At 50.8% G+C, this 18,036-nt stretch overlaps 1 protein-coding gene across 2 annotated transcripts in view; it reads right to left on the bottom strand.

Moving 5' to 3' along the window:
- The window catches only part of Crtac1 (cartilage acidic protein 1), a 140,890-nt gene that overhangs the window by 8,452 nt on the left and 114,402 nt on the right, over positions 1 to 18,036 (bottom strand). For both annotated transcript variants that reach the window (XM_050149019.1, XM_050149011.1), the window contains exons 6-11: positions 16,394 to 16,528; positions 11,751 to 11,896; positions 9,193 to 9,329; positions 5,748 to 5,830; positions 4,848 to 4,948; positions 4,314 to 4,482 (exon numbers count right to left, since the gene is read on the bottom strand). In XM_050149019.1, coding sequence (XP_050004976.1) covers positions 4,314 to 4,482; positions 4,848 to 4,948; positions 5,748 to 5,830; positions 9,193 to 9,329; positions 11,751 to 11,896; positions 16,394 to 16,528 — 771 coding nt within the window. The remainder of the gene's footprint in view (positions 1 to 4,313; positions 4,483 to 4,847; positions 4,949 to 5,747; positions 5,831 to 9,192; positions 9,330 to 11,750; positions 11,897 to 16,393; positions 16,529 to 18,036) is intronic.

The following is an 18,036-nucleotide window of genomic DNA, read 5'->3' as shown; positions in this document are numbered from 1 at the left end:
TTTTTTTTTTTAAAGAAACAAAGCTAAGTAGTGTGTGCCTCTTAAATGCGCCCCTGTGTGTACTGCATGGGTTTTTTTTTTTAAAGAAACAAAGCTAAGTAGTGTGTGCCTCTTAAATGCGCCCCTGTGTGTACTGCATGGGGTAAAGGCTGATTAGGAGCTTGGCCTCCTAGCTGGAAACTGCTGCTTGTCCCTCTTCCTCCCCACTCCTAACTCCCTTCCCCTGCTTGGCGTTTTCTTTCTTTGTGGCACCTAATACAATCTTCACATGGTCTATTCCGCTCATCACGTCTCCCGTGCTGCCCTTCCCACTAGAATGCAGAGGTGCTCAAGGCAAGGCCCTTGATGCAGATACTGCCGAGCAGCTAGTAGGTGTTCAGTGAGCGTGGACTGGATGGGGTCAAATGGCGCCAGAGTGAATGAGGAAATGTTTGTTTGTTGTTTTGTCCTTTACTTAACATTCCAAGCACTGTGATGAGATCGCGGGTGATTTTTACTTCTTTTTATGATTTGTTGTATTGTCTCGTTTTCCTATAATCAATACACATTGTTCTCACAATCAAGAGAAATGTTTAAGAAGTGTTTTAAGAGGACTCGAAGAACGTGAGCCATGGGGCTGCTGCCCTGCACACATCCTTTCTTGCCTCAGCTCTGGCTCTGGCTCCCCTGGGTCCACCGGGACATCCCCTCTGTCCAGCAGGCCCTGTCTAGCCTCCCTTGGAGACTTTCCAAGCTCCCACTTTCCAAGCACTGCTCCCATCCCTCCAACTAAGTACTCCCACCACTGGGTCTTGGTTCGTGCTAGCGTGGCCTCTGGAATGCTCTCAGCCCTGCCTCCCCCATGTCGCCCCCCCCCCAAGTTCCTACTATTTTGCTAGCTCTCTTCCTAGTCTCCTCCTCACTTGGCAAAGCTGTCCAGGGCAAGGATGATTTCCCTTGCTCCATCTTCTCAAGGCTCCACGTTAGTGCAGTATGCATGGGGACAGGCCTGCAGGAGGAGACTTCCTGGGTTTATCCGCAGCCTGGCAGCAGCATTTCTTCCAGTCTCCTTTCCCAGTTCTCTGCCTCTCTTGCCTTCTGCTTCTGCCCTCTTTCTCTTCCTTTGCTTGTTTTCCTCAGTCATTCCTGACACCTGGTTTCCCCACTGTCTCCCTCTGCCCGCTCTGTGTTCTGTTGTGTTGCTGGCTCCCCATTAGTCAGGAAGGGCAACTATGCTTAGCCCATTAAGATCCTGCTAGGATCCTAAGGGGCCCTGAAGAGGCAGGGATGGAGTTAGCCTGGCCCACTGTTTGGGTTTCTGGTCTGGTCCACGAGCTGCTCTGTGGTCACTGTTGATCTCAGGCAACTAGCAAGGGTCTGTTTCTGAGACTAGGTGTCTTTCTAGTGTCCCTCTGGAAAGGGATCCCCCAAAAAAGGAGCCTGATAGGGGCAGGGTGGGGACCCTTGCAGCAATTTGGTTCAAACCAACAGCAAATCCTATTGAAGGCTGCTATCAGGAGGGACCCCTGACCAGATGCAGTGTGTGCTACATTGGGTGTTAGTTTACTCCTGAGCACCCTGGATCTCATCAAATGACCCTGCATGCTGCCTAGTTGAGGAAGCAGGCTCTTCTCCTTGTGGTGACAGATTCTGGAGAGGAAAGGACCCAGAGATGCCCCCTAATACACAAAATAGCAGAGACAGTCCACAGGATGTGGGGCCAGACGGCCTCAGCCCAGCTCTGCTGCTCTATTCTGGGAGCCTCAATTTCCTTTTCTGTTCAGCGGGGCTGACATCTAGCTTGATAAACATTTCAACTTTGAAACCACAGCGGCCACCTTGGTGCTTGAATGGCCTTTCGGGATACCCATAAGCTGAGGGGATACTCAACATCAGGAAGAGACAGAGAAGCCCTGGGAGGAGTTACCAAGTCCAGCAACTCAGTTTCTTAGGAGGGCTCCAAAGCCAGCCAATCCCTACCTGGAGCTGTGAATTGGTCAGTGTGTTTAAACATCACCTCAGCATTCTGGCCTGTAAAGTAGAGACTGTGGTTCATAATTCATCAAGTTCCCAGGAGAACTGATGAAGAAATTGGGCAGAGCCCTGCACTCTGGAAGCACGCTGTAGGTGTCGGCTACTGTTAATTTGCAAGAGGGAGAACTCCATGTTTAAAAGTCAGCTTGTACCCTTAGGGCCAACATAGCAAATGGCTGCCCTAGGAGTGACAGATGCCCCAGGCTCAGGCTCACCCATCCAAGCCAGGGAACAGGCTCGTATAACTAGGCTCTGGGTCCCCTAAATATTTATTGCTTCTTTCTCAGACTACATAAATATTATGTGTTCCCTATAAAAACCAGAATGCGCACACATATACTAGAACATATGGTAGAAAATCCAAACCACATTTTCAGGCAGGCCTGAGTTTGAATCCCACCTCTGCCATTTGAGAATCATGAGCTCATGGGGAGGCTTCCCTTAACATTTGGATCCAGTTTCCCATTTGCAAGATGGAGATAGCAATGCCCACCTGAGGGTACTCGTGAGGATGAGTTCATGAGAACTGGGTGCCCAGCACTGTGTCCAGCATACGCGGAGTCCCTGTAGTAATCTCGTCACTCAGATGGGATAGTTCACACTCTTGGCATTTCTTTCCTTAGTTTTTTTTCCTTTGTGCAATACGATGTGTGCTTAATATTAATGCTTCTAAATATTTATTGATTAGAGAACATACTGTCTAATCTTTTTATATTAAAATCATATCACCTCACAAGGCAATAGCACACAGGAAAGCATCTGGTGAAAGCTGGGCAATCTTTGGCTCAAATGCTTTGACTTGTCCCCACCTCTTCCTCAATGCTCCGCAGTCTTTTCCCCATTAATTGTAATCCCTGCATGCTCCCTGAAGAATTTCCACATCTCCCTATAACCTCCACGTTTTTAAAAAACAGCTTATTTTGACATAATTGGAGAGCTAGCAGGGTTGTGAAGACAGAGCGGAGGGATCCATGTAGATGGCTGCCCCAGAGCCTATGGCTTGCTTCCTGGTCGTACCACACGGAAATCAAGGCCTTGCCATGGGAACAGGTGTGTGAACAGTTCTTTGTCGTGAATCACACATTAGATTCGTGTAGCCACTGCCACTGAGACACTCACCGCCCATCGCTGTGGAGATGCCCCTCATGGTTTGCCTGCCCTTCACTGCCTCCAACCTGAACTGCCCATCTTCAGCTCTATGACGTGGTCATTTCGGGAAGGTGACTTTGACAATGAGACTTTTTATTGCCAAATCGCATTCTGCAGCATCAACAAGGCAAGTGTCCTTTGCTTCTGTTTTTGTTTTGTGATACATGGTTTCTCTGTGTAGCCCTGACTGTCCCAGAACTCACTCTGTAGACCAGGCTGGCCTTGCACTCAGAGATCCGCCTGCCTCGTTCCCTGAGTGCCAGGATTAAAGGCGTGTACCACTGCCACCACACAGCACAACTTTTCTTTTTTAAAAGAGTCTACCAAGCAGTCAGGCCAGTGAGATGACTCAGCAGGTAGAGGCACTTGCCACGCAAGCCTGGTGACCTGAGTTCAATCCCTGGGACCCACATAAAGGTGGAAGAGACAACTAACTCCACAACATGTCCTCTGACCCCCACACGCATGAATGCACACCCACACACTAAGAATAAATACACAACTAAAACTATGATTGACCATGCCATTTTCAGAATGGGAGCGTGTGTCCCACAGCAGCGAGAGAGTCAGCTTCTCCCGTGTCTGGAGGCTGCCCAGCCCCTAGTAGCATTCTTTGGGGGTATTCTAAGGTGGGCAGTATAGCTCAGGGGTGCCATGGGCATGCTGTTGGTTTGCTTCTGGGGCGTGTGGAGACTGCAGCTTTTAGACATAAAAGCGTTTTTTTTTTTTTTTTTTTTTTAATCCCATCCTCCACCAAGATCCAACCTTTACCCTTAGGGTGACTTTGTGCCCATCGAAAACTCAGGGCTTTAAGCCTTCCATCCAAAGAAGTCATCAGCACCCTAAATACTGAGCTAGCTCAATCAGGTCAGGGGGCAGCTGCTCTGGACATATTCGGTAGAGATCAGTGTGTGAACAAGTCTATGGCCTGGGCAGAAGGAGAATTATGTACTCTGACCCTGAGGTGAGCTAAAACCACAAAGGCCCTTGGGTGGGGGCTCCTGTAGGCGAGGGGCAACCTTCCCCCCAGTCCTTTCTTCTGAGCGTAGACTCACAGTCAGCATTCACTGTGATGCCATAGAGAAACTGAATCTCACCGCACATGGCAAGACATATTGCAGAATCTACTATTCCCATGGGCCCCGACTCACCTAGGCCAAAATGTGCCACAGGCTCCATCTCACACAGGTAACCGGAGCCCCCATCAATGATCCGTAGGTGTGCCCCACTCTTCTTGGTGTAGAGTACAACCTTGGCACCCCTGGCGAAGGCCCCAAACCGGGTGCGGGGCACCACACGTAACCAGTTGTTGCTGAAGCCCTGGGGGAAGGAAGGTGGTGAGCATCAGTCATGTTGGCATAGAGCAGGGTAGGAGGGAAGAGGAGGAGAGGAGGAGGAGGAGGAGGGGAGAAGGAGAAGAGGAATGTGGGCTGCAGGAAGGGGGAAGCCAAATGACTGTGGGGCAAGGTTTAAGGCCAAGAAGTTCCCGTGGCAGAAGGCAGAGGGCTGAGCAGGGGATTCTCTTGGATGTGGTACTTCCAGCTGGGAACGTATGGGCTTCTGGTCCGAGGCTTTCCAGTTCCCATTTCCCATCATGCTGGCTAGCAAGCCCAGGTTCCTGTGCCTTCATGGGCCACTGAGAGCACACCAGGCTGGGAGCTAAAGGCTCTGAGATGGGTGCACACCTGATTTCCCCGGAAGACAGATAGTGGCTGAGCCATGGACTCTCCATGTGACAAGATGAGGTCCAGCATGCCATCTCCATCGAAGTCGGTCACCACGCCCCCTACAAACAACGCAGATTTCACCTCTAGCCATTAGCCCAGCCACTAGACTAAGGGGGAGGAGGGGCTCCCTGGTGTGGTGACGATAACCATGAGTATGAAAGACAAAAAGAGAAAACAAACAGGCTGGGGCAGGAACAGGGCTGCAGGCCCATCTCTCTCCTGTCCATCATCCAGCTCAAGATAGGAATTCACAGACACGCTTTCCTTCCTTTCCCTGAATGGTCATGGATGGGATGGGTCTAAGCTACGACCTGCTTTTCTTGTGGTTTGAATCATATACCTCTTTATTTACACACTGGGTTTTGTTTCTGTTTTTCAGCTTCTCTAGTGTGTGTATAGGCATGGTCTATTTTTGGTTCTCTCTACAACCCAAAGACAAGAGAAAGGCAGACACTCTCATTTTGTGAAAAACAAAACCCAGAAAACAAAGTAACTACAGACCTGGGTCCCAGGATTCCCAGTCAAGTGCTCTTTATCTGGCTGATTGCCAGGAGGGGAGGGGTCAGACCCAGGGTGGCTGCCAGGGAACAGAGGGGACTCATCCCTCAACCTTCCCAGCTCTACACAGCAAGGCATGGCCAGAGAAACAGCAGCCTCCTCACGAATCCTGCTTCTCCCCAGCAGGCCTGGGGACGGAAGGAGGGGTGGTCTCCTTCCCTGACTCCTGCCTTTAGGCCCATGGCTCTCCTCCATTCCCATCCTCCTCTGGGATCTCCAGGTGGCAGGTACACCCTGCCTGCCTGACTTCTTGCTCCTCCCTGCCGGAGGGTATGGGTTGTGCTAAGCTGGTGGCCTTACCTGTACCCCGGCCCTCGGGCTCTAGGGCGTCACCAGGATTGAGCTCCTCGATGATGGGGTCTCCATGCTCCCTGCGGATAACACTGTAGAAAAGACAGACTTGGTCCAACAGGGCCCTGTGGGCTCCCTAGACCTACTGGCCCAGCCCTCGGTTCTGTCCCTTGAGTAGCCCCAACGCTGTGCTCTGATGCCCACGGACTTTCTCTCTCTCACAGCCTCTGACTTCACTACGGCTGTTCCCTTCTTGCGCTTTAATTTATGTGGGTAAACATTGATTTTTCCATCTCTAATAGATGAATTATAGACAGCCTGGGAGGGGCAGGTGATGGATGGAGGAGGGCAGAGGTGCAGCTACCTTCAACTGATCTTCACGCTCCTCCAAAGGATGCTGGCTTCCATAGCTCCGTCTGCTGTTGAGGGATTAACTCTCTGCAGGTTCTCCCGCCTCAGCCCACTTGCCCACTTGCCCTCCACTGACTGGCTGTCCTGAAAGGCATCCCTGCTGCCTCTGCTGTCTTTATTGCTCTCCTGGTCTTTATCACTTTCTGCCCATGGTAACACTGCCTAGGGTATCTTATCTCTCAAGCCGGTGTATGAGCTCGCTGTATGCTGGGACCTTGTGTTAGCCATCTTGGCTTCTCCCACAGCACTGAACACAGGGCCTATCTCCCAAGTCAGCTCCAAGCACAAGTCTGTGGGGGAGTTGGAGTGAATTTCTGAGGCAAATAGGAAGGGTCCCTTTAGGTTGTGAGAGCCTTTCTGCATATTTGGAATACCCAGTCTTGTCCCTGAGCACTTCTGAGACTTTCTCCATGTCTTGCCCTCTCCATATGAAGAGTTATGTGGCTGACAGCGGTGTGAGCTTTCCTCTCTAGCTTCCCTCACTTGTTGGATTCTGCAGCTGTGAATCCTCTGCCCTGGCTGGGTGAGGAGCATGGGAGGAGCCTGGGGTGGGAGGTATTTGTACTCCTCTCCTAACCATACGATCTGCTCAAACCACACTGTGTCCCAAAAGCTGGAGCCTGTGGTGACTGGATGTGGACCGCTGCAGACGTTCAGGCACTTGCAGGGCTGTACAGATGCCCGTGACACATCCTCCATTCACCTAGGGCATCTAGGTTGAGCACACCCATGTGTACACATGGGTGGCACACAGTGTACCTGGGAAGGGTGCTGTGCACACGCACACATGGGCACGCACACATCTGCTAGAGGTGAGACTCTTCGGCTTGTAGACTCACACTGTCCTGTTGACAATTTGTGGGCTACAGGCTCTGCAGCAGCTGGGTAGATGCAAAGGGTGGCAAAGGGAAGAGGGAAATGGCTAGACTGGCATTTCAGCAGGCTGCTATGATGGAATAGAGACCAGGGGAGGGCTGTGGTGGGCACAGAAAGCCCCACAAGACCAGAAAGTAGTACTGGACTTATGACCAGACCAGAGGTATTTAGATGCATATGTGGGAGGCAGCCCACGCCGCACTAGGCCTGGGAGAGTCCATGCTTGCATGGCCATCATGGGCTCCTATCACTGGGGCTTGGATCTGGTTTGGGTGAAACGCTGCTTGAAGCATCATTAAAGGACCATGAGGCTTTGGGTCCCCAGTGCCTAGGCATGTTGCAGGAGAGACAAAGCTCCAGGGACTGGTTCCTTCAGTGATGGTAACGAGCTGGCAGAGTATAGGACAAGTGAGGGTTAAACTTTCAAGCTGCCAGCTGAGCAGCCATCCCAGCTGCAGCCCTTAAGCTGTGTGCTCAGGACCCAGCCATCTGCCTCTGGGACTTGAGGCCCAGCTGTGTACCTAGACAGTGGCTTCTGTTGCCCCGGAGTGGAAGCAAACTCTGCCCCAGGAGGTGACCATGTGGCAACTGTCCACTGACAATCCAGGGCCAGCCTTTCTTGGGCAGCATGGGAAGCTGGGAGGTTGGAACAGGCCAGGAAGGTGGACAGGCAGAAAGGTCCCTGGGTTCTTGGGCTACAGAACCAGAGCTCTAGCCAAGTCGCTGCTCAGGGCCCTGGCAAGTGACACTTTATTAGCCAGAGAAGGAAGGCAGCATCTCTGTTAACGAGCAATTGATCTTCTGCAATTAATCTAGAAGTTGTGAATAAGCTTTTTGCAAGGCACCTAATTAGTAAATCTGGTGCCTTCAGGGGGTGATTACATCCAGTCAGGATTGATGCTTGGTTAATAATTATATTTTAAAACATGCTTAGTCACAGCTTGCGCCTTTTATTAATAGTTGAGCCCCCCCCTGAGAGAGGGAATAGGGACATGGAGGGCCAAGCAGGTGACCTGACCTATTTCCTGGCTCCAGGACCTTTGCTCTACCTTCTCTCCTCACCCAGCGTGTCTTAGCGACATCCCAGACCATGTGAGGTTTGTCCCCGAAGTGCTTTTCAAGTGTCTGTGTGGTAAGAATGGCTGTGTGCCTGCTGCTCTCGCCAGGCACTCCGAATCCTGGGCTTCCACCCTTGAGGCTTGGCCTGGACGTCTGAACACAAGCCCTTGGGGGATTCCTCCAGTCCCCACAAGTTGTGTCACCTTGGAAATTTGTCCCTTTCTCTCTAGAAATGGTGCTCAGGTGCTAGAGGACTCAGGTTTTCTCTCCGTTCTCTACCTTAACTGTTGAGGAATGATCTTTTTGTACACTGTGAAGATGTGTCGCTCGGATTGGTTTAATAAAAAGCTGAATGACCTATAGCTAGGCAGATTTTTTGGGACATAGAGGACACTGGGAAGATGATAGGTGGGGTTTCCAGGAGATGCAGAGGGAGCAAGACATGATGGAGGACAGGCAAAGCCATGAGCCACGTGACAATACGTAGATTAATAAAAATGGGTTAATTTAAGTTGTAAGAGCTAGTTAGCAACAAGCCTAATTTTATATATTATATAATGGCCGAGCTTTTATAATTTATAATAAGTTTCTGTGTCATTAGTGGGGAGCCAGAAGTCCCAATGAAAGGGTCCAACTACACTTAGCCATCTCTTCCAGTGTTCCCCAAAAATGCTCTACAGAACATCCAGTCTCTGAGAAACATCTCTGAAAAATGTGTCCTGGGGCCAAATCTATTTGAACACTTGGTCCATCTTTTGGAATGGTGAAATACTCAGTGGTTCTGTTATAGGTGCTCATAAATCTCCAGTAAATAAGCCAGATCCCCTTGGCTTAGTCCAGGTTTACCCAACAGACTTGACCTGGAAGCCTTTCTGAGGCTGTGGGAGTTGTTCTACCTCGTGGGGATGGAGCTGGGGTCTCTCTGGACCATAGCCTTGCTACCCACTTTTCAGCCACAGTGAGGGCTGACAGCTAACTCAGGGTTCTCTCTCTATCTTGCTTGGTTTCTGTCCTCCCCTCCGCTCTCTTTCTTAATCAAGGACTATCCCCCCCTTGGCACAGCCTCTCTGACGCTTGGACTCCAGCCCCCGTGGCCTGGATACGGTACCGGAAGAGGCGATTGGCTGCTGAGCTGCGGTAGGCAATGTTGTTGAAGAAGACTTCCAGTTCTTGGTCGTTGTCGAAGTCGGCAACGATGACAGTTCGGACCGGGGAGGGCATAGAGAACTTGGGCGAGGCAATGTCCTGGAGGAGAGAGTGCTGAGGGTCAGAAGATAGGGTGGAAACAAGCCCACAACCCTCTCCTGTGTGACTATGCACGGAGGAAACCCAGCACCTCTGTTATGTCCCCTCTCTTATGACCTGGAGTGGTGACCCTTGGGATGGCACAAACTTCAGACTGCCTGCGGAACACAGAAGGCGGAGTAACAGCTGCAGCTCACACCAGCTCACGCAAGGAGCTCTGAGATGGTTCCTGGTCCCAACCACACCCAGCCCTCCTGCCAGTCCCCTGAGCGGCCTGACGTCAGCAGTCCACTTTACAGATGGGATAACTGAGTCTTGAAGGGGGTGATTGCTAACGATGGGGCCAGAGCCAGAGCTACATACTAAAGATTCTGGCCTTCTTTCTCGAGTGCTGAACCAGAAGCTGGGAAGGCCCTAGGAACCACCTGCTTTTGACTCCAGCCTCAGCACTGACTTGACCTTCGGGGGAGGTCACTCAGCACTTGGGCTGCATCTCACTGGGGGGAAGGCAGCAGCCTACACTGTGAGGCCTGCCATGTCAGTCGCACATAACAGAGTGGCCAGGAGACAGATCACTGGCAGTCTGTGATGCCTCAACCTTGTCACCAGCCCCATGCAAAGCCAGACCTATAAGCTGTGCCTCTCATTGCTCCTACTTCCTCATTCTGATTCTTGGGAGTCTTAGGATTTTATTTGAGACACGATTTGAAGGAGTGTCATTATCATTTCCCCAGGACTTCTGGGGAGACTCTGGATCCAAGACAGCCAAGCTGGGAACCTTCCCCACAAGCGTTGGCAGTCTTGAGAGGGCCTGGCACAGGGTCCTAGGTGTGGGATTTGCCTCTGAAATGGAAGAAGAGCTGTGCAGATGGCCTTTTGTTTCTGAGCAGAATACTCCCATTGTGTATAGGTTGTCCCTTGAAGACATTCAGTGGCTGTCCAAATTTCACCATGTAGGTGAAGAGAGCTGGGAAGGGCTGAGCTGGTTCTCTGGGAGCCCCTGCCCTTGGACCAGGCCCTGCCCTTCTCTCCTTCCATAGCCTGCTTTGGAACCACAGAAAGGAGCTTTCTTGGCTCAGCTGCAGAGATGCTTGCTCCTGGAGTCAGGAGAGGGTGACAGTCCTCATCAGCACCGTAATGAGGTTGATTAAGAGCCTGGCTGGCTGGTCAGGGTGGGCTGAGCAGGGTCTTCAGAGCTGGGGAACAAGGAGACCTGAGGATCTCTAACTCATTACTGCTCCATCGATCCTGTAAAAATGGAAACTTACACAGCCCCCCTGGGCTTGCCCCTCTGCATGCCTGGGTTTTGAGATAATCTATGTAAAGCTCTTATCAGGGATCCTGGTATGTGGGTGGCATGTGATAAACGGGACATTTGTTGTTATTGTTATTGTGCAGCTCAGGGGCCTCAGAAGGCCAGCATGTTCTCTAACCTCAGCACAGGACATCTGAAGCCTTTGTACTGTAAGCCACGAAGTTGATAATTTTATAATGGGGGCTGTCCTGTGTATTGTGAAGTGTCTGCAGCAACCTTGCTGGCTTTTGTCCTTCCCCGGTCAGGACAGTTCAAAATGTTCCCAGACATTGTCAAATATCCCGGGACAGGGAGGGCAAAATCATTTCTTCTGTGAGCCTGGGCTAGAATGTGGGACAAAGAAGGAACTTGCTCAGATTCCAGGATCAATGTCCTGAGTTCTAGGCAAGAGTCCTCTTTTCCAGATGGTCTAGAGTCTCAGCAGGGAAGGGAGCACGGAGATTACTTTGGGTGGGGCCTCTTCATGGTCACATAGAGTTTTGGGATCCTGGATAATTCTCTGTGTTCACAAAGTTGGAATACCATAACCTTCCATTTTCTATTATGATGATGATGATTATTTACCAAGTCCTAATCTGGCTTCTCGATATTGGCTTCATCAAATCCATACTCTGTCATCTGTTGGGAAAGCCCCAAACTCCAGCTCATCACTGTCACCCAGAAGCCCTTGGGGAGAACACTTGTCATTATATCTGCCCACAGCTCAGGCAGCAGGATAAGGGTGTGTGTGTGGTTATCCTACCCTTTATTTGACTTTAGGGACAACCTGGGAGCTCCCTGGCCTCAACTTCTTTCCTCTCCCATCATTCTACCATGGACCCCAGTTAGCAGCTACTGATGGGGTGTCCCGGGAGACCCAAGGAACAGTAGTTGCCAAAGAGTGAATTTCTCTGACAGGGTTCCTGCGGGATGCCTTGGAGACTCCTCTTTCTCTGCAGCCATTGTTCTCTGAAAGCCTGCACCTGGCTGAGGCTGGTGTCCTTGACCCTGCATGTTGCCTTTCTTGGGACCCCACCCCCAGCTCTGGAGAGGCCCATGGAGGCACAAAGCAGGTTTCTATCTCTTATGGTCTGCCAAGCTGCCATGCAGCATCTGGCTGTTCTTACCCTAAAGCGGACCTTCCCGTGAGCACTCATCTGCAGATAGAGGCGGTGTGGGCCATTCCAGTTGCCGTAGACGATGTCCACTTTGCCGTCACGGTTGAAGTCTGCCAGGGCCACACCTCGCCCATGTTGGTGAGGGTCATCTACACCTGGGGAGGAGAGGCAGGCGCTCCAGGGTGCTATCCCTGGTGTATCCCATAAACATTCGCCTTCAGCAACAAGAAGTGATCTCTTACAGTCCCTGTTCTCCTGGGAAGATGGGGAGGCACGGCAGAATTCAGATGTTCTCATGGAAACAGGAAGTAGCACAGCCATCCCCTTGCATGCTACCTGGACTTGGCTCAGGGCATCATGGTCCAGGAGAAGGAGAGTGATGGGCATTCTGGGGGACCAAAGCCTTTCCTACCACTGTCACATGGCCATAGGGAGACATTGAATTGATCTCGTCCCTCTTTGCTTAACTCTCGCAAGGGTTCACCAGTACTTTGGGTCAGGTTCAAATGTCTGCCCAGGGATGGCAGGCTCTGACTTATTGGGCCCTTATCTGTCTTTGTTGTGCTGTATTGACTCTTGATTTGCTAAGCTCTGGTTACCATAGTCTTTCTATTCTCTAAGTGAACCAAGTTCTTCCTACGTTTCAGTTCTTTGCTATGGTGTGTCTTCTCCAGACGACTCCCTGGCCCCTGGAAACCTAACCTCTTAGGGAGCTTCCATGGCCTGTGCCCACAACACAAGCCAGGTTCAGGAAAACAAACACTGCATGGTTTGTTTGTTTGTTTGTTTGTTTGTTTTTTGAGCAGGGTTTCTGTGTAGCCCTGGCTGTTCTGGAATTCACTTTGTAGATCAGGCTGGCCTCGAACTCACAGAGATTCACCTGCCTCTGCCTCTGCCTCTCTAGTGCTGGGATTAAAGGTGTGTGCCATCACCACCTGGCTCATGTTTTCTTGAATATGTAAACCCCAGGTTTACACACACACACACACACACACACACACACACACACACACACACACAGAACCTGATGTGAAAGTTGAAAGAGGCTTATGAAGGAGGAGGCCTAAAGGTGCAGAGAGAAGTGGATAGGAAAAGGCAATAGAATATCTGTGACATGAAAGCAGAAAGGGACAATTTGGAGATGAGGGGACAGCAAGGATGATGATGGGGAGGGCAGCGTGGAGGTGACTAAGAACAGAGCATCAATGAAGACATCAACAGTAAAACCATTGTTTTCTACATTAACTAAAAGGATTAATAAAGAAGACAAAAATGCAGTTCCGACAGAAGCCCCTCCCACCCGCCCCCTCCTCATCTTTCTAATCTTTCCCTTCCTGGTGCTAGCCTTTGGGGAGGGGGCTCTCCTTGCTTGGGGTCTGGCCTCTCCACCTTCCCCACTCCCCCGAGATCAGCCACGCCCCGGTGGGTCTCGTGTGCCTCAGGTCTACCTCGGTGCCTGTGGTTGTGTGGCAGCGCTCAGTAAGTACTCGCTGAATGAATGAAGAGACATAAATAATTTGACAGCAGGCAACGCGGGGATGCGAGTGGCTGCAGAGGAAACAGAGCAACCATGACAGAGAACCCACAGAGGACCTGCGAGCACAGGAAGGGAGGTGCCCGGCTGCTCACTTTCACCATCCACCGAGGAGCCCATGCCTGCTCCTGGCCCAGCCGCAAACCTAAGTAAAGGTGACACTTCCAAAGGACAAAGAACTGCAGGTTGCCCTGGGCACAGGGTAGTAGAACAATAGAACAGAGGCGGTGGGGCAGACTCCAGACTGCTGCAAACAGGGTGATCCTGAGAATGGGGTCAGGAGAAGGCAGGGGTGAGGGCTCTGAGAGCCTTGGAAGCAAGGTGTTATCACAGGGCGGGGGCAGGGCAGGAAGCCCCTGATGGTAGTGAAAGCAGCCAGTCAGATGGAGAGGGCAGGGTTGGAGGGACCGGGGTCAGTCCCCAAACCCTAGGGCTGATAGTCCATTGCATTCTCTGCAAACTCCTCGCCTAAGCGTCGTCGGGTCGGTGGCCTTCTGAGCTGGCCCGTTTCTCTCCTATCTGTGAGGCACCTTGACAAGGAGCTGGTTCCTTTTCACGGGACTAAGCAGTGCCAGGCTGCATTTCACAGCAGCATCTGTTTGGGTGATGAATGCCCCCTTGACATGTCTTGTTAAACCCCTGCAATCACTTTGACTTTCAATTACGGGCCTCGCACCTCGCATCTCCTCCTGCCCGATACCTTCTCCCACTCCAACTTGTTCGCTCACCTCTGCTTCCATCTCCTTAACACCTCATCAAACGCTCTCAGTTTTCCGTGCTACCTCCTTCCCTTCATTCCGTGGTTTCTCAGCCGCGAGATCGGCTGCTGCCAAGTACAACTCAAGCAGGGGATGGGTGCAGAGGGCAGAGGACCACACCCTATTATGCAAGGGAAGGAGAGACGCTGGGCTTGGGTACAGGATGACAGGTGGTGTTTCAATTGGGATGGGAGGTCAGGAGTCACCCATGTGGAGACTCCTGAGCAGGAAGATGGACGGGGAGACACTCTTGTATCAGAGAGAAGGGATGGGCTCGTGCTTGGGGCTTAGATGCTGCTGTCTGCAGAGCTGGTGGGACATAAGATCTACGGGTTCAGGTCCGCAGTCATCTTTCTTGTGCTCCAAGGAAGAGGTGCATCGAAACTGTCATCCTTTTGCGATATGGGAGGAAATGAGGGCTGAGAAGGGGCTGAAGGGCACCCCACATCCACAACCTTTTCATAAACTATTCATTCTGTCATTGGGTGCCAAGAGAGGACAGTACAAGTCCCTGTCCCTGTAGATCACACAAGAACAATCACAAGGGCAATGCAGGAACCTGAGAGACAGGCACCTGCCAGGGGGAGTGGAAGCAGAGGAGGAAGGCAGGAAAATGCTTCTCAGAGGTGACTGGGCAGGATGTTGAAGGGCACATGGGAGTTCCTCAGAGAACAGCAAGGGCGGTTCGCAAAAGGAATGGGACAAGCAAAGGTCCTGAGGTTGATGGGTGACAACCACAGGCAGGAAGGGGAGCAGGGTTGGAAGCTGTGATGATGGGCCGGTTTGCATTTGATCCTGCTCCTTATTAGAGCTGGTCATGTAGATGTCTGTTTCCTTTCTAACTGTGGGGCCATCTCGGCTTTACTCATCCCAGCATTCCTAGCTCTCGGCAGCAGTCAGACACTAAGCAAAGCTTCTTGACATGGTGATTGGTGGTGTACACCTTTAATCTCAGCACTTGAGAGGCAGAGACAAGCGGATCTCTGAGTTCGAGACCAGCTTAGACTACAGACCAAGTTCCAGGATAGCTAGGGCTACACAGAGAAACACTGTCTTGAAAAATAAAAAAAAACAAACCAAACCGAACCAATAATAAACAAAACAACCAACCATCCCCACCAAACAAAACAAAATGAAAAAAAAACACCAAAACAGAAAAACTAATTTTAACAATGGCTGGTCTAATTTGTGGCCCATGCCATGAAAGCAAGCCCATTCCCAATGCTGCCTAGATGACCACAAATCAGAGGCTGGACAGTCCAGAGATCTAGAGTAGAAAAAAAATGAATAAAACGATTCCTAGTGATATTCTGTTATACTCATAGATTTGTGCCTAGACCAGCTGTCATCAGAGAGGCTTCCTCTAGTAGCTGATGGGAGCAGACGCAGAGACCCATAGTCAAACATTAGGTTCAGAGAGATCCCAAATTGGAGCTCTCCATCGGGTCCCTTCCCTTGGAGCTTGGTGAATCCTGTGGAAGAGGAGGCAGGTGGTAAAGTGTAGGAGCCAGAGGGGTAAGGACATCAGGAGAACACAGTCCATACAACCCACCAAGCAGGGCTCAAATAAGGCTCACAGAGACAGAAGCGGCAACCACTGAGCCGTATGGATCTACCCTAGGTCCTCTGCAAGTATGTTAGGAATGTTAGCTTGGTGTTTTGTGGGACTCCTAACAGTGAAGGAGGGGTGTCTCTGACTCTCTTCCTGCCCTTGGGACCCCTTGTCATCTACTGGGTTTCCTCACACAGCCCTGATATGAGTGAGGTTTGTGCCTAGTCTGATTGTAACTTGTTATGCTGTGTTTGAGTAATATCCCTGGGAGGCCTGCTCTTTTCTGACGGGGAGCAGAGGGGTAGTAGATCTGGGGGAGAGGGGAGGGATGTGGGGGAGATGAGAAGAATGGAGGGAGGGGAAACTGCAGTCAGGATGAACTTTAAAAAAAAAAGGAAATTGTTGTTGGATTAAACTGTTTATGATAAAAGAGGGAGTGGGCAAAGGTGCCTACAGTCAAGACTGTTGACCCGAGTCCAAGCCCCAAGAACCACATGGTAGAAGAATGACTTTTGTAACTTGTCATTAGACCTCTAATTGAGTGCTTTAGCACACACATCCACACATGTACACACAGTTACATAAAATGTTAAAAAAAAAAAGGAAGCTAAATGGGGAGAGGCCAAGTCGCGGAGGGAAAGCTTCATGAATTGTGCTAGGAAACAAAAGCAGACTCAGAGGTTCATAGGCCATTGCCAGGGGCCTCCCTGCTCCATCAGCAAACACCCTTGTGGCTTGAGGGTGGCAGAGAAACCCACAGTCCCCTAGGCCCAGGGACGTCTGGGGCCCAGGAGAGGTCCGCACTTACCAGCGCCAGCTGCAGCATCCACAAAGGTGCCGTTGCCTTGATTGTGGAAGAGGAAGTTGGGTCCGTTCTCGTTGTCACAGAAGATATCTGAGGCGCTGTTGCTGAGAATGGGGCCCACGCTGACACCCCGGCCAGCTAGGAGAGGAGGTGCGCCCACAGTGAGTGCCAAGCGCCCAGCCCAGCCCTGTCCCGCCGCCTGGAGGACTGGACGGCTGAGGACCCAGGTAAACTGCTTTAAGGAAACAATCGGAAAAGCTGAGGGATGTGAACTTTGGGATGCTTCCCTGAGCTGGACAGAACTCGGCTCCCAATCTCCCTAACTCTGATGGCACCGAGGCCGGGAGAGGAGCTGGGCGGGGTCACTTTGTGCCAAAAGCTTCATCCCGCATCCCAGGAACGCAGGGTGTGGTCACCACACATACCAGTCGAATCAAACACATCTAAACCCAGCTCTGCCCCTGCGAGCACTCTCATGTCACGGGACCCTCAGCAGTGCCCCAGTCCCAAATAATCCCGTCCAAACCTATGCTTCTTGGGTTAGGTTCTTGGGCTAGGAATCTGAGGAAGTCAGCCCTGCCTGCAGGCTCCAACAGGCTGTGGGTCTCAGCTGTAGGCCCAAAGATGCTTATTTGGCTGATACACTGAGCAGTTTTGCTCCCTGGTAGTGAACTGGCCGGACGGATTACGGTGCATCCATATGGTGGATCATTCCGCAGCTACTGAAAGGACTGTGTAGATCCATATGCACTGACTTGGAGGAGTGCCTGCGATTGTTAAAAAAAAGTATCTTGGCAAGTAACGGTATTGTGTGATCTTACATTTATTAAAAAAGGTGGGAAATTCTTGGTATTTCAGAATATATGTATGTCTAAGCTAGTTAGAATTTGGAAAAAAGTGGAGAAGGTCACACACTAACTAGTTGCATCAGAACCGATCAGGGAAAGGAGAGAGATGGCCTTTTCTTTGACTGTGTCCCCATTGTTTGGCTAGAGGCAAGTCTAGTTTTTGCAGTTTGAGAGGAGACTATCCAATGGAATATATATATAGTTGTTGTTTCTCTTTTTTTCAAGACAGGGTTTCTTTGTGTAGCCCTGGCTGTCCTGGAACTTGCTCTGTAGACCAGGCTGGCCTTGAACTCAGAGAGATCCTCCTGCCTCTACCTCCCAAGTGCTTGGATTGAAGGTGTGTGTCACCACTACCTGGCTTACATTAAAAAAAAGAAAGACACAGATCAAGCCAGCTCTATGTTAGGCTTTGAAGACTATATTAATTTTGAGCTCCCCATATGAAGAAGTCCAACCTTAATGCATCCTGAAACAAAGTAACCCAAACCAGAGGGCTTCAATTAGAGCCTTTGTTTGCTGATCCTCACCTACTCCTGGGAAAACCCTCCACACTTGGGAAGCCTTACCAGCCATGGCCCCTGGATGCTGGAAAACTATAGCCCTACAAGTAGTGGCTGTAGATTCTTACAAGAGGCTGACTATAGACAACTTGTTACCCACTGAATGTCAGTTTCTTCTTCTGTTAAATGGGGATTTTCTGAGTTGCCCTTTTCAGTCTTTATAAAAATCAAACAAGTGAGAAATAATGATAGGTCAAAAGTGTCCAACAGGAGGGAGGGAAAACGAATCCCTATACTC

Source organism: Alexandromys fortis, unplaced genomic scaffold (genome assembly GCF_014885135.2).
Source record: "Alexandromys fortis isolate MF-2015 unplaced genomic scaffold, M_Fortis_MF-2015_v1.1 scaffold_16, whole genome shotgun sequence".
In the NCBI taxonomy this organism is placed as follows: Eukaryota; Metazoa; Chordata; class Mammalia; order Rodentia; family Cricetidae; genus Alexandromys; species Alexandromys fortis.
Note: the sequence above shows the minus strand (reverse complement) of the source record. Positions and strands in the feature narration are given on the sequence as shown.